Source organism: Pseudonaja textilis, chromosome 5 (genome assembly GCF_049901715.1).
Source record: "Pseudonaja textilis isolate UNSWEBS1 chromosome 5, rPseTex1.2, whole genome shotgun sequence".
NCBI classification, from domain to species: domain Eukaryota; kingdom Metazoa; phylum Chordata; class Lepidosauria; order Squamata; family Elapidae; genus Pseudonaja; species Pseudonaja textilis.
In genome coordinates this window covers 8185687-8200569 of record NC_141994.1, presented here as the reverse complement: position 1 = coordinate 8200569, position 14883 = coordinate 8185687, and the positions used below count along the sequence as shown (strand labels likewise).

Genomic DNA, 14883 nt, shown 5'->3' with positions numbered 1-14883 from the left:
AAAGAATACTTTTTCTTAGCTCTATCAAATGCCTTGCTAAAAGTCAACATCGATGCGTACTCCCAGTAAAATAATTATTGTGTGGTTTCTCAGATATGAGACTTTTTCAGATTTTCAAGTTAGAACAGCTTTGTCCTAACTTGGCAACTTTAAGACTTGTGCACTTCAACTCCCAGAATTCCTCAGCCAGGAAGTTTCCAAGTTAGGAGACTCTTGAGTTACAATATGCCAAATATGTGGATTTTATAGGATGGTGGAAATTCCTTTACTTTCAGGTGCTGTGTTCAGAAAATTGCCTATAATTCTTTGCTGAGGGTGTATCTCCAAAAAAAATCTGACTGCTGAACCCGTAAGTGCATTAGTAATTTTGAAATGTGGTATTGGAATTCTCTTAAAATGATTGCAATGGAGGCTGTTGCTAATAAAATAAAATGTTACAAACTAGAAGGAAAAAAAGTAAAAGAGAGAGAGAGAGAAACTTTTTAAAAATGCCACTATAGACTATGCAGGGCTCAGCTGCTGTGTAATAGATATAAAGTATTTAAGATCAGCTTTGCCAATATGTAATTCAAGCCTAAGATAGCACATTAGACTATGAAAATAGGGTTGAACATTATGCATACTCAGATTTGCATGATGGAATAACATTCCTATGTGAGCCTCGGTGGTGTAGTGGTTAGAGTGCAGTACCGCAAACTACTTCTGCTGTCAGTCAGCTGCCTGCAATTTGGCAGATCAAACCCCACCAGGTTCAAGGTTGACTCAGCCTTCCCTCCTTCTGAGGTGGGTAAAATGAGGACCCAGATTGTTGGGGGCAATAGGCTGACTCTGTAAACTGCTTAGACAGGGCTGTAAAGCACTATAAAGTGGGTATATAAGTCTAAGTGCTATTGCTATTCCAATCATCAACATATACATACACGCAGCTCAAGGAACACCTGAGGGATGTGGGATTTCACCTGCTGACTATTTCTTTCCCATGGCCATGTTGATCATGATGTAAAATAGTCCTACCCTGTTTACTTAGGTTTCTTTAACAATCTTGACTAACCAGTCAAGATTCCTGATTACATGGAGAATCTGACATGTTGGATTTCTCTTATGCTAATGTTCAAGAGAAGAAAATAAAGCATGCTAATGGGTATGAACCAGATGGAGTGAGATCCTCTAGAAATTTTCTCATGAAGCATTAGAGTTCAAACAAACATATAGTGTAGTCAACAGATCTTGATTCTGAGATTCATATACTCCAATAACTTACCTTTGTTAAAGGTTCAAAGGTATATGCATAGAATGGTCTGGCATATACAAAAACAGGCAAGGCATAATCTTTCCTAGCTTTGGAAGCAATGCGCATTGATTCCTTAAGGCGATGGTGCACAAATTTCAAAGCGTTGGCACTAGATTTCAACATGATTTCAAGATATATAGAAGGAAAAAGGGCAGTACTTTCTCTCCATAGCCAAAGTAGTTGATCATTCCGTGCAATTTCAATTTCTGGACATTTGCCTGTATATTGCTGAGGATTTTGCTTATAATTATAATTATAGCAATCTGGATACAGATAGTAGCCCCAATATCCACCTGGTCGCATATTTTTAGCTAGTAAAAGTGTGTCTCTCATGAAACGCTTCCCAGCTTTTTCATATTCTTGCTTAGCTAATCTCTTGATTGCAGCTTCAGACAATCCTGGGTGCAACTGTTTAGCAAATTGAATAGATCTGGTTCTGTAAACATTTTTACTACCCCAGTTTCTATCCCACTGGGGTCTCCAGTTTTCCCAGTCAATGACTCCAAGTCCATGAAATGTCTTCAGTGGGATCATATAGTTGAGATCTGATTTTGTTTTCTTGAGATGTTTGGTGATGCTTTCATTTTGCGGTATAATCCCATGGAGGAAATTCCCATGGTCATCAATATGGGGATAGACCCCCAACTGGTTAGGATAAAATATTGTCACAGCAGACCCACTTAAAGACTCTTTGGCGTTCGATACAATGTGAAAAGTCTTGAGATCTAAATCCACGTTATAGCGCAGCTTACACTGGGTAGTAGGTGCATTCCAGAACACAAGGAAAGGTTCATTAGGATACATTGGAGCTTTGGTCTGCATAACATGAACACTGTTACATCTCTTCAGTAATATCCAAGTTGCCAGGCATTTGATCCATAAATGACACATAATATGCAGTTTTTCTGATATTTTTAGTTCCTTGAGGGAGGAAAAGAAGAACAGAAAAAGTACAGTGATAATAATAAAAGATAGCAATTCATAGTTGCAGTCGATATTCAGTAGATAGTTGCAGTTAGATTTTCATACTATTTATTAAAAGGTAACCAAAGTTGAATTAATCAATTACTTATGATCATACTTAAAGGGTGTTTAATCTAATGTTAATCTAATTAGTTAGACAGATGAAATTAATGCATTAATTCAAATAAAGTAATCCTTCAGAATTTAGTATCAAATTATTTTGCACAAGCAAAAAGGATAATGTCAAAAATCTATATGCCATTTTATAAACTAAAACGATGAGTCCTTCTTATGGCTTGAAGGGGCTTGGGATAGTGATTTGGGCAATGTAATAGTTGAAACAAAATAGCAAGCATTATGGAAATCAAGGTTTTCTTTCTGCCTCTAACCAAGAGTTACAATTGAAAAGGGCAATTAAGATTGATGAATAAATTCCACACAATCACTCTTGAAGCCGTTAGTGAGCTATACACAGACGGGCTCAGGTAATGCTTTTCTGGCACAATGTTATAAGAGACATTAGAATGACTACAAATTATGGGTCAGATATTCTTCAAAACTAGAGTGGTTGAAAAAAATTATATGATCTAATACAGGGGTGTCAAACTCACATTGTCACGGCAGCGTCACGTGATGTATTTGACAGCTCTGATCTAATACTGCACTTAAAAATAAAGAGCTGATTGTTTATTTATTTTGAAAAGCTAAATTAATTAATATTCAATGTTGAAAATGTTTTGAAAACTTAAGCATTTATTTGAGGATTTTTTAAAAAGTGTTTTTTTTAATTTAATTTAATTTTTATTTATTTGATTTGTCAATCTCTTACAAGTATAAGTATAAACATCGCTTACAGGTATAAACAATCGCTTACAGGTATAAATATAAACATAGTTATGAATACATGAAAGGGATACATATAAGAAAAATAAAAATAAAAGAAACAATAGGACAGGGATAGTAGGCATGATTGGTGCGCTTATGCACGCCCCCTAGAGACCTCTTAGGAAAGGGGTGAGGTCAATAGTAGACAGTCTAAGGTTAAAGTTTTTGGGGTTTGTGGAAGAAACCACAGAGTCAGGTAGAGTATTCCAAACATTGACCACTCTGTTGCTGAAGTCGTATTTCCTGCAATCAAGTTTGGTGCAGTTAACCTTGAGTTTGTATCTATTGTGTGCTCTTGTATTGTTATGGATGACGCTGAAGTATTCATTTACAGGTAGGACATTGCAATGTATGATTTTATATACTATATTTAGATCAGACCAGAAGCGGTGTAGTTCTAGGTTTTCTAGGTCTAGCGTTTCAAGTCTGGTGGCATAAGGTATTCTGCAATGAGTAGAGGAGCGGAGAACTCTTCTTGTGAAATATTTCTGGACTTTCTCAACTGTGTTAATACCAGATATATGATGTGAGTTCCAGACTGATGAGCTGTATTCAAGTATAGATCTAGCAAATGTTTTGTATACTCTAGTTAGTAGTGTGATATTACCAGAGAAAAAGCTACATAGGATTAAGTTTACAACTCTTAATGCCTTTTTGGCTATGTAGTTACAGTGGGCTCTAGCACTTAGATCATTAGAGATGAGTACTCCAAGGTCCTTGACAGAGTTTGGATCCTCAACAAGGTCTTGACTATTCAGCTTGTATTTTATTTTCTGATATATTTTTTTGCCAATATGTAAGACAGAGCATTTACTTGTTGAGATCTGAAGTTGCCATTTGATTGACCATTCTGATAACAGTCAAGGTCTTTTTGGAGGGTAGTAGAATTTTCTGTGATGTTGAATAGCCTTACATTATCAGCAAAGAGAACGCAGTTGCTCTTAATATGATCACAGAGGTCATTTATGTAGAGTATGAAGAGTCGGTCCTAAAACACTGCCTTGTGGGGGACAAATAGGGCTCTTGTTTAAAAGAGAATACTATTTGTGGTCTCATTCTATCTGCAGTAAGGAGTTTTATTTAAGCAGACCATATTGAGCATCTGAATGAAGTCAGTTGGAGCCAAGGAATCAAATTAAGCCATATAAAGTCAAGAGCTGGAGATTTACACAAGACCCTGCTCTAAAGAGCATGAGATTAGCTGCTCAGTAGGGTTCATATAATAGGGAGGGTTGCTATAATCTTTGTTCTCTTACCAATTTCTCGGCTGAGTATACTGAGTATACTGAGTATACTCAGTATATTTATCTATTTCTCACATTTGGATACTCCAATCATACAAAGTACTGCAGAATACAGTACATTTTAACCCCAAGATGTGTGAATTCTCCTGCTTCCTATAAATAACATAACAGAACTAAAAAAAAGTATTAATTATCAAATCCTTATTAATGGTTTGCTTGTGTCAACATTCACATGGACCCTGTAGTTTTTCCCCATCCCATTCAAATTTTTAACAGTGTGTATTCTATATTTAATTAATTGAAACATAATTAAACATGAACTTTGGCATCTTATTCTATACGTTAATTAAAATAAATTACTCTGTTGTTATCACTCAAAACATTCCCCTTGAAGTATGAGCAGCCCAAGCTGGTGCTCCATTTTACTTACAAAGATATGCTGAAACATCAGATTAGATTAATTCTGCAATTTATCATTACGTGTTACTTATATTCTCATGTATAACACTATGTAAGTCACAGTGTGAGAAGAAGACAAAACTTTCTTAAACATCTTGTATGAAGTCACTTCAGTTTAACTTCATCTTTAGAGAACTTTGATGAAACATAGATAGAATCTCGGTGATGAAAACAATAGGGAAAGAACATTGGCACAAAAGGGCATGCAATACAAGCAGCTTAGAAAAATAGTAGCACGCTGCCGCCATTTATCTTCTCAGCACCCTTAATTTAGGTCATCAATCTGATGTCCTTTCAGACCCTGACACTCAAGTTTCACATCAGAGCATAGCATGGAGACAGCATCAATCATGACATAGGAATGATAGTATTGTCCAGGTTCTCTTTGATTTGTCAGGATCTTTTGATATTTATCATCATGTTCTTCTGGACCGCCTCCAAGGATGTGGGGAGGGAAGGAACTGCTTTGTAAAGATTCTCCTTTCTTTGTGGCCAGTTCCAGTTGGTTTGACAATCAGGTCCAAGGCCTTGTTTGTGGGGTGAAGCTCAACATTCTCATTCGAATATGTACCTGAGGCAACTGGAAGGATCAACTATTAGTACAGATGATACTTGACTATAGATGTGATTACAGGCTGACCAAACACACTGCCAATGTCCTAGTGTCTGGAGATGTCAACCCCACTAGGTAGCCCAGACCAAGAGATTATGCTTCAGCCACTTTTTCCAAGGTGTTGTAATGTTGAAGCAATCGAGTTGTTTGATCATGAACAACTGAATCATGATGATATTTATTGGAGTCTAGTCTTGCATTTATACGCATTTTTAGTTATCCTCCATCGCTGGTTAACTTTGGTTACTGCTTAATTTTCATTACTGTTTTGCACAGTAATCCATACAATTAATTATCTCTAGTTAAAGTCTAACATATGTTTACTTCCTCTCTCTAATCCTCTTTTAGATTAGAGACTTTGTTTACCTGAGTTGTATTTGCTTGGAAACATTCTTTATCTGAGGTTTGCCCTCCGAGATTGGAACATTCCTGCAATTACAAGTCTACATATCCTCGTTTTTTATTTTAAATGGAGGATTCAAAGATTTATGAATGTATCGCAATTGTAGAGGATTAAGAGAGGGGGAAGCAGGATGAAACAATGCAAATAAATTTGGAATACATTGAATAAAACAACAGATTGCAATTAGTACAATAATAATAATTATAGCATAAAAAAACCTGTCTGAGCCAAGACCAATCAAGGAACCAATTGGTTAGCCACTCAAAAGGTGAGTAATGAGCATGGATATTATTTTGAATGTATGATTGTAAATTGGCAAGTTCATCCTCAATAGTTTTATTCAAAGAATGAAAATGCACAGCACATCCACAGTGTCCAACTAACTTACAGAACCCTCCCTGGTAGGCTAAAAGATAGTCTATGGCAAAACTCTGCTGTAAGACATCTTCATTTAAGTCTTCTATTTCATGCTGCAAATCACGAATAATAGCAGCAGTAGCATTGATGGATTTTTCAAGTCTGCAGGTGAGACTAAGAATAGATCGTCTGTTTTCTTGAGCAATTAGGCCAGGATAAGAGCCTAGAGTAAGGACTCCTGTAACAGCCCCTGCCAATGCATGACCAAATGTAGAACCAGAAGACAATTGTGTGTCAATAATGACTTCATAATTACATGTAGGCCCCAGAGAGGAACACCACTGTCAAGTTGATGAGAGCGTACCTATTTGAACAGGTTGAGTAAAATAATGAGTGTCAATAGACGTATGAAGATAACAGTATGGCTTAAAGGTTGAAAACTGAGTTATATCCATTTGCCAAATTTGATTAGCTTGGGTTCCTCATGGGTTGACGCCTATTGGAAAGGGAACTGCCAGTTGCTGACAAGCTGGACAAGCACGGACAATATCCCGGGCTTGAGATAATGAAATTTTAAATTGCTTTGCAAGCGATTTGGCATTTTGATGAAAATAAGAATGACTAGCAACAGGATCAGCAAACAAAGATGCAACAACCTTTAAGGATTCATCTGCCTTCCGATTTCCTTCAGTCAAGGCATTAGTAAAGGGAGTATGACTTCGAATGTGTTCTATATACAAAGAATACAAGCGAGTTTCCAAACTATTCTTTAAAGATAAAAACAAGGATAGCAAATTCTTTAAAGATAAAAACAAGGATAACAAATTCTTATCCAAAGAGAGAGCACAATAAGAAAATGGAAGAGATTGCATAGCTAAATACACATATTGAGTATTAACGATCAAATTAATAGGTTGGTCATTGAACAATCATAAAGCCAAAATCACAGCAGCCAGCTCAGCACATTGAGCTGAAGTTTGTGTGGCAGTAAATTTAGAATACCATTGTTGTTGAATCTGCCAGACAACCATACCCCTTGTAGGTGATCCATTAGTAAAGACTGTAAGAGCTTTAGAAATAGGATTTCGCACAAGAATAGAAGAAAAGGCCAGATTTAAAGTAGTAGTAACCAGTATTCTAGGATCCTTGGCTAAAGAATACAACAAGTTTCCCACATATTGAGAAAAGGCTATCTGATATGATTCTGAAATCATCATCAAATGCTCATGTTCAACTTTTGTATGAGTGAAAGCTATGCTAATGAGATTCTGTCCTGTAAGATGTAAGGCTCATTTACGACCTTTAATAATCAAATCCTCTAATGCTGATTGATAAGGATAAATGTTTCTAGGCGGAGTAACTGACAAATTAATCCATTCATGAATGTTGACCGCTTGCGGGGATGCATTAGAATAAAGACATCCCATGAGTAAGGGTGTAGTGGGAAGAATAGCTAAGCAAAGTCCTATTATTAAGGATGTTATCCTGTCCACATAACGATGCTTAAACTTATTCAATATTTCTTGAAGGCATGTTCTTTGAGGATCAGTTAATACAACTAGATCTCCTGGTGATTGTGCTCCCTTCAAAGACTGAAATAAGGGCAACATATCACCAGTTGTAATGTAGAAGAATGGGCGTGCCCAATTAATAATGCCAAGTAATTTTTGCCATTGTACTAATGTATATTATTTCTGTACTTGTAATTCAGGAAGAATTGGAATGGAGGAATTGTGCAACATTCTATGTCCTAAGTAGGTATAAGGTTCTACCTTTTGAATTTTGCCTGATTATAAACTACATCATCCTTTTTGAGCAAATCTCAATTTTTAACATATCTCAATTCATAATATAATTCATTTCATTGCAATCAATTATAAAACATTACATTGTCTTGTCTTTATCATTATATTTATATTGTGTTTTATTTCCCTATTTTCTTCTCTAGCCATTGATAAAATAAATCCCAAATTTTGTAATATTCTTTATCTTCTTGCTCTCTAATTGCTAATGTCAATTTACTCATTTCAGATGGATCTTGACAGACTAGAACACTGGGCCGTATCTAACAAAATGAAATTCAATGTAGAGAAAAGTAAACTCCTACACTTAGGCAAGAAAAACCAAAAGTACACATATAGACTGGGTGAAACCAGGCTCAACAGCAGTAACTGTGAGAGGGATTTTGGAGTCCTAGTGGACAACCAGCTAAATATGAGCCAGCAGTGTGCAGCAGCCACCAAAAAAGCTAATGCAATCCTAAGTTGTATTAACAGAGGGATACAGTCAAGATCAAGGGAAGTACTAACACCACCCTATAAAGCCTTAGTAAGACCACACCTAGAGTACTACATCCAGTTTTGTTCACCATATTATAAAAAGATGTTGAGACTCTAGAAAAAGTACAGAGAAGAGCAACCAGGATGATTAGGGGACTGGAGGCTAAAACATACAATGAACGGTTGCAGGAACTGGGCTTGGCTAGTCTAGTAAAGAGAAGGACCGAGGAGACATGATAGGGGTCTTGCAATATTTGAGGGGCTGCCACAGAGAGGAGGGGATCAGCTATTTTCTAAAGTGCCTGTAGGCCAGACAAGGAATAATGGGTGGAAATTGAACAAGGAGAGATTTAACCTGAAAATAAGGAGAAACTTTCTGACAGCAAGAACAATCAACCAATGGAACAACTTGCCCTCGGAAGTTGTGGGAGCGCCATCACTTGAGACTTTCAAGAAGAGATTGGACTGCCATTTGTCAGAAATGGTGTAGGGTCTCCCACTTGGGCAGGGGGTTTGACTAGATGACTTACAAGATCCCCTCCAACTCTGATTATCTGTTATCTGTCTGTAATTCTTGTGCAAAAACTTCCAGGCATGGCAAAAAAAAATTAAATGTGATACTATTTGGGGTTCAGGTTAAAGTTATGTGAGCAATATAAATAGATAATTATTGTACATAACAGCTATATTTTTCTTGCTCTATTTAAACAAAACTTTGCAAATCTATTGCACTTCTTCAAATCCTAATGATTCCATTATATATTATCAGTAAATTGGTAATAAGTGCTCAGTCAATAGCATATTGACATGCTCAATTAAACTTTCAAAGATGACACAGCATTTTCCTACTTACATGAGTGACCTAAAAAGAAATCATGCAGAAATATTTTGGTTCTATAGCTTGAGCACAAAAAGAGGGCTTCAGAAATTAATTAGTTGAAGTTTGTGCCCAAGCCTGCTAAAATAAGTAAAAGTATTTCTAAGAGATTTTCAATTTTTAAAATTGATTTGTATAACCCACAAATCAATATGACCAATCAGTTTATTAATCTGTGTATTTTATCAGTAGAGTAAATGAAGAAAAACTGAGGAATAACTCACTTAATTTGTTATGCCTAGATTGTTTTTTAAAGTGCTGAAAGTCTTTATTGTATATATTTTAATTGGTTTTGGAATATTTAAAATAAGCCTGTTAAAAATAGGTGCTTTGTTAAGAACACATAAAGAATGTTACATTTGGCCATCTAAATCAGCATCTGATACTACAAAGTGACCAAACATTCAAGAAACTTGCAAATTTGGGCTAGTAGGTAATCTAAAAATGAGTTCTTAGTGGTATTTAAGATCGTCATTTAGCCCATGATTTGAAAAATTGGTAAGCAGTTAACAAGTTATTATACATTGAATGGAATGATCTTCTATTGTCTAAATACATTTAGCCCCCTTCTAAAGTCATATAAATTGGTAGTTATCATATCTGATGTCAGTCAATTTCACATCTATGTGTTATGTGAATTATTTTGATGATGCATGAATTTCCCTAAATTCACTTTAATAAGTGATGCTCATTTATTAGAAGAGGAAAAAAACTTACTTCCATTCACATTTCCCAATATATTTATAATGTAAGCTAATTCCTAACAATTTACTTGAAACATCCACAGTATTTGCTATTATTGATAATCCACAAGAATGCCTATGATTTTCCCCGTTATACCTTCTAGTTTAGATGGTATCTCAACCAAGAGAGCAATGAAGACCTACCAGGAACATTTGAGTTTCTGTGAAAAGGTGTAGAAATAGGAAAGATAATACATTATTTTGTAGTACATATCAGTATGTGTCATGTAATTGTAGTGGATCTCTTCATCTTTTTTTTTAACTCTCAATGTACATGATTAAAGCTCCAGCGTGAACCCAGACTACCATTGTGTACAGTGGGTCTTTGCAATTCAAATCAATACCATCCAGAGGTTTTTATGAGTTTAAGCATATACCTAAATCCCAGCACCAGTAATAGGTTAATATTCCCATAAGTGTCTTAGTGGTACGTTGCATAGTGAGACTCAAACAAGAATGGCATGACAATTGTTTCTATTTGCATGCCACAGCAATTTTCAGGTTACAGAGGATAATTGAGAATGCTTTGATTCAATGTTCCCCAAACCTTAGTATTAGCATGGGGATACAGTGGTGAAGCTTCATGCACAATTGCCAAATTTTAAGACCCTTCTGAGCACATCGTTTGACAAACAAAGAAACTCTGAACCTCAAAAGAAGCCAATAAGGTCAAAGTACACATGAATTTGATATGCATAGGTGCAGATGTAAGCTTTCCCAAGTCAGGGAAAATGAAGAAAACAGAACTGTATTTCAGAAATATTCTTGAAATGAATTTACTAGGTTTTCCACTTGAGCATATGAGAGGAGAAATCTGGGTCAATGAGTTCAAATCATTCATTCACTTATTCACAAAACAAAACAAGGGCTTTTGTATAACAATTTTATAACAATTTTCTAGGACATAAAATAAGATCAACTTTCTGAAGGCAAGATATCTAATAGCAATACACACACACACTATTGAAAATATACGAAGAAGAAATAGAATATAATTCTTTATTGGCCATGTGTGATTGGACACACAAGGAATTTTGTTTATGGTGCATACACTCTCAGTGTACATAAAAGATATAAGTGATAAATGATAATAGTTATCATAAATACATTCATCGTGACTCATAAAATACAACACTTAGTGTTAGGTGTCCATTTTAAGTCTTGAGATATTATAGAACCTAGAAACGTGAGGGTCTCTACCGTTGACACTATGTTGTCTAATATTGTAAGAGGTGGTAGTATAGGAGGGCTTCTCCTAAAGTCTACCATCATTTCTACAGTTCAAGATTGTTACAGTCATACTACAAGGCTAGTTGTTCAACCTCCCATCTATATGCAGATTCATCATTGTCTCGAATGAGACCAATCACTGTTACATCATCTGCAAACTTCAGTACTTTAACAGAGGGATCTTTTGAGATGCAGCCATTGGTATAGAGAGAGAAAAGAAAAGAGCACACACTCCTGAGGTGGCCCTGTGCTAATTGTACAGGTAATCTGGTGTGATTTTGCCTAGTTTCACCTACTGCTTCCTGTCTGTTAGGAAGCTTATGGTCCACTTACAAGTGTGGTCAGGCATAGCTAACTGATTTAATTTAGTTACAATATCTGGAATGATGTTATTGAATGCCAAGCTGAAATCTACAAAGAGGACCCTTACATAGGTCTTTGGAGATTCAAGATGTTGCTGAGCCATATTAATAGTATCATCAGCTGAGCTATTTGCTCGGTAGGCAAATTGAAAGGGTTCTAACAGCAGATCTGTGATGGTTTTCAGGTTGGCCAGCACTAGCCTTTCCAAGGTTTTCATAACCACAGATGTTAGAGCAACCAGTCTGAAGTCATTCAGTTCCTTGATGGAGGGTTTCTTCAGCACTGGGATGATAGAGCATTTCAAGCAAGAAGGAACATAGCACATCTCTAGTGATTTATTGAAGAGTAGGGTGAAGATGGGGACCAACAGGTCAGCACAGACTTTTAAGCTAGAAGGAGTTATCTTGTCTGGCCCTGGTGCTTTTCCTGGCTTTTATCTGTGAAATAAATCTTGCACTTCTTTTTCTGTGATCACCAGAGGTGGTGAACCCAATGGGTTGGAGTCAGTTGTAGGAGGCTTGGCTCTTGTTCGTGTTTGAGATGGGGGTTGTGGAGATAGGTGGCTATAGTTTCCGTTCAAACCTACAGTAAAACAGATTCAGGTCATCTGTTAGTTGTTGATTTCCTTCTGCCTGGGAAGGAGGTTTGCTGTAGCCAGTGATGTTTTTAAGAGTTTTCCACATATTTGCTGGATCATTTGTTGAGAACTAATTTCTTAACTTTTCAGAGTAGCTTCTTTTTGCTGCTCTGATCTCTCTTGTTAATATGTTTCTGGCCTGATAGTACAGCATTCTGTTGCCTTTTCTGTAGGCTTCCACTTAAGCATGACGTAGCTGGTTAAGTGTAGAGTTGTAATTGCAGGAACACTCTTATCTTGGATGGCAAACCTCAGATTAAGAATGTTTACAAGTAATTACAACTCAGGCAAACAAAATCACTAAAGCAAAGAAGGATTAGAGAGTGGAAGTAAACATGTGTTAGAGTTTAACTAGAGATAATTAATTGTGTTAATTACTATGCTAGACAGTAACAAAGGTTGAGCAACAACCAAAGTTAACCAATGTTAGAGGATTACTAAAAATGTGTATAAATACAAGACTAGACTCTATTGGAGTCATCATGATTCATGTGATCATGATCAAACACCTCGACTGCCTCGTCATTGCAACAGTTAAGTTTAGCTGTAAACTAAGGTTTGTTGTTACTGTATATCCCCAGGCTTCTGGTCAGCACACCTAGGTCTTCACAAAAACTGGCATAAGATGTTACAGTATCTGTGAGTTCATTCAAGTCTGCAGTGGTACCTTTGAAAACATTTCAATCAGCGCAGTCAAAGTAAGCCTGTAGAGTTAGCTTTGCCTTCTCAGTCCAAGACTCACTGATTTAATTGTTGGTTTTATGGTTTTAAGTCTTTGACTATAAGCAGGTACAAGGTGAATCATACACTAATCAGAGTGTTCCACAACTGCTCATGGTAAAGACCAAGAAGCATCTTTTAATGTTGTGTAGCATTGGTCTAGAGCAGGGGTCGCCAAACTTTTGGACCTCAGGGACCACCAAAATCATAATTTTAAATCCCAGGGACCACTAACTGGGTATGTGGGTGTGGCCTAATTTGTGGGTGTGGCTTGGTGGTCATGTGACTGGCTGGGCATGGCTTGTATGTAAATATTATAAATATTTATATAAATATTGATTTTTTTTTATAAAAAAGAACAATTTTTACCCAAAATCAGACAAAGCAGGCAGGCAGATTGAGTTGCTTACAGAATCACAGATTCATTCAGTGATCTATCTATTTGCCATCAGATAGCTCAGCCTGTCACATAAAATTTTCTTGCCGTGAGTCTGCACTGAATAATAGAACCTTCAGTCCTAAGGGAGGTGTGGCTGTGCTTAAAAGCAGAGTCGAAGATCTAAAGACTAGCTAGAAAACAAGAAATCCAACCATTTCCTGCTTCCTAGCTAATCTAAATCTCCTGGCACAACAGAACAGCTGATGGTCAGAAAAAGGAAAAATATCAATTTAGCAGGCAAGTTTGCTGGGTAAGGAGTAAATGGGTGGGGAGGGTTCCCATGGGCCATGTGGGTGGCGCAGCCTTGTGTTTCAGTGCACTGGATTAATTGCTTTGGGTGGGGTGCTCTGGGCGTGACATTTCTCTGTGGACCACCAAAATTTTCTTGTGGACCACCAGTGGGGTGTGGCCCACCAGTTAGCAGCCGCTGGTCTAAAGTATTCTTGCCTCTAGTGAGAGAATTGACATGCTGAAAATATTTTGGTAGCTCTTTCCTTAGGTTTGCTTTATTAAAATCTCCTAAAATAATTGGAAGTGAATCTGGGTATTTAACTTCAGCTCACATAATATGGCCAGCTAGAGTTCATAATGTATTGTTTACACAAGCTTGTGGAAAAACATACATAGCAATTAGGAGAAATGAGGAGAACTCTCATAAAGAATAGAATAGTTTACAATTGATAATTAATGTCTCTAAGTCCACATACCCAGTTAAAATGTATGGCTGTGAAAGTTGGACCATAAGGAAGACTGAGTGCTAAAGAATTGAGACCTTTGAACTCTGGTGCTGGAGAAGAAGACTCCTGCGAGTCCCTTGGACTGCAAGGTGATCAAACCAATCAGTCCTAGAGGAGATCAACCCTGACTGCTCTTTAGAAGGCCAGACCCTGAAGATGAAACTCAAATACTTTGGCCACCTGATGAGAAGGAAGGACTCCCTGGAGAAGAGCCTAATGCTTGGAATGATTGAGGGCAGAAGAAGAAGAAGGGGACGGCAGAGAAAGAGGTGGCTGGATGGAGTCAGTGTGGGCTTAAATGGATTCCGCAGGATGGTAGAGAACAGGAAGGTCTGGAGGAACATTGTCCATGGGGTCGTGATAGGTCTGACATGACCTCACAACTAACAACAACAACAAAGTCCACATCACATAATTTCTTTAGTATAGTTATATCTTGGGACCAGCAGCTATTAATTTATAAACATAAGCCTCCTCCCTTCTTTTTAATGAGATATTTCTGCAATTCTGTCTGCTCTTTGTATCTGAAATCCTGGGATATGCAGGCTACTATCATCAATTTAACTAGGTTTCAGTGAAGCAGAGAGCTGCTGAGTTGTAAAAATCAGTATTGCATCTATTTAAGAGAAGTATTTAATCCATC

At 36.9% G+C, this 14883-nt stretch overlaps 2 protein-coding genes across 4 annotated transcripts in view; both read right to left on the bottom strand.

The window, feature by feature from the left end:
* Positions 1-14883, bottom strand: part of LOC113445100 (hyaluronidase-4-like) — a 63348-nt gene that overhangs the window by 40184 nt on the left and 8281 nt on the right. The gene's annotated exons all lie outside the window — the stretch shown is intronic.
* LOC113445101 (hyaluronidase Ba Hy-1-like) overlaps positions 1-14883 on the bottom strand; it is a 30024-nt gene that overhangs the window by 6860 nt on the left and 8281 nt on the right. For all 3 annotated transcript variants that reach the window (XM_026714106.2, XM_087934103.1, XM_087934102.1), the window contains exon 2: positions 1262-2212. In XM_026714106.2, coding sequence (XP_026569891.2) covers positions 1262-2212 — 951 coding nt within the window. The remainder of the gene's footprint in view (positions 1-1261; positions 2213-14883) is intronic.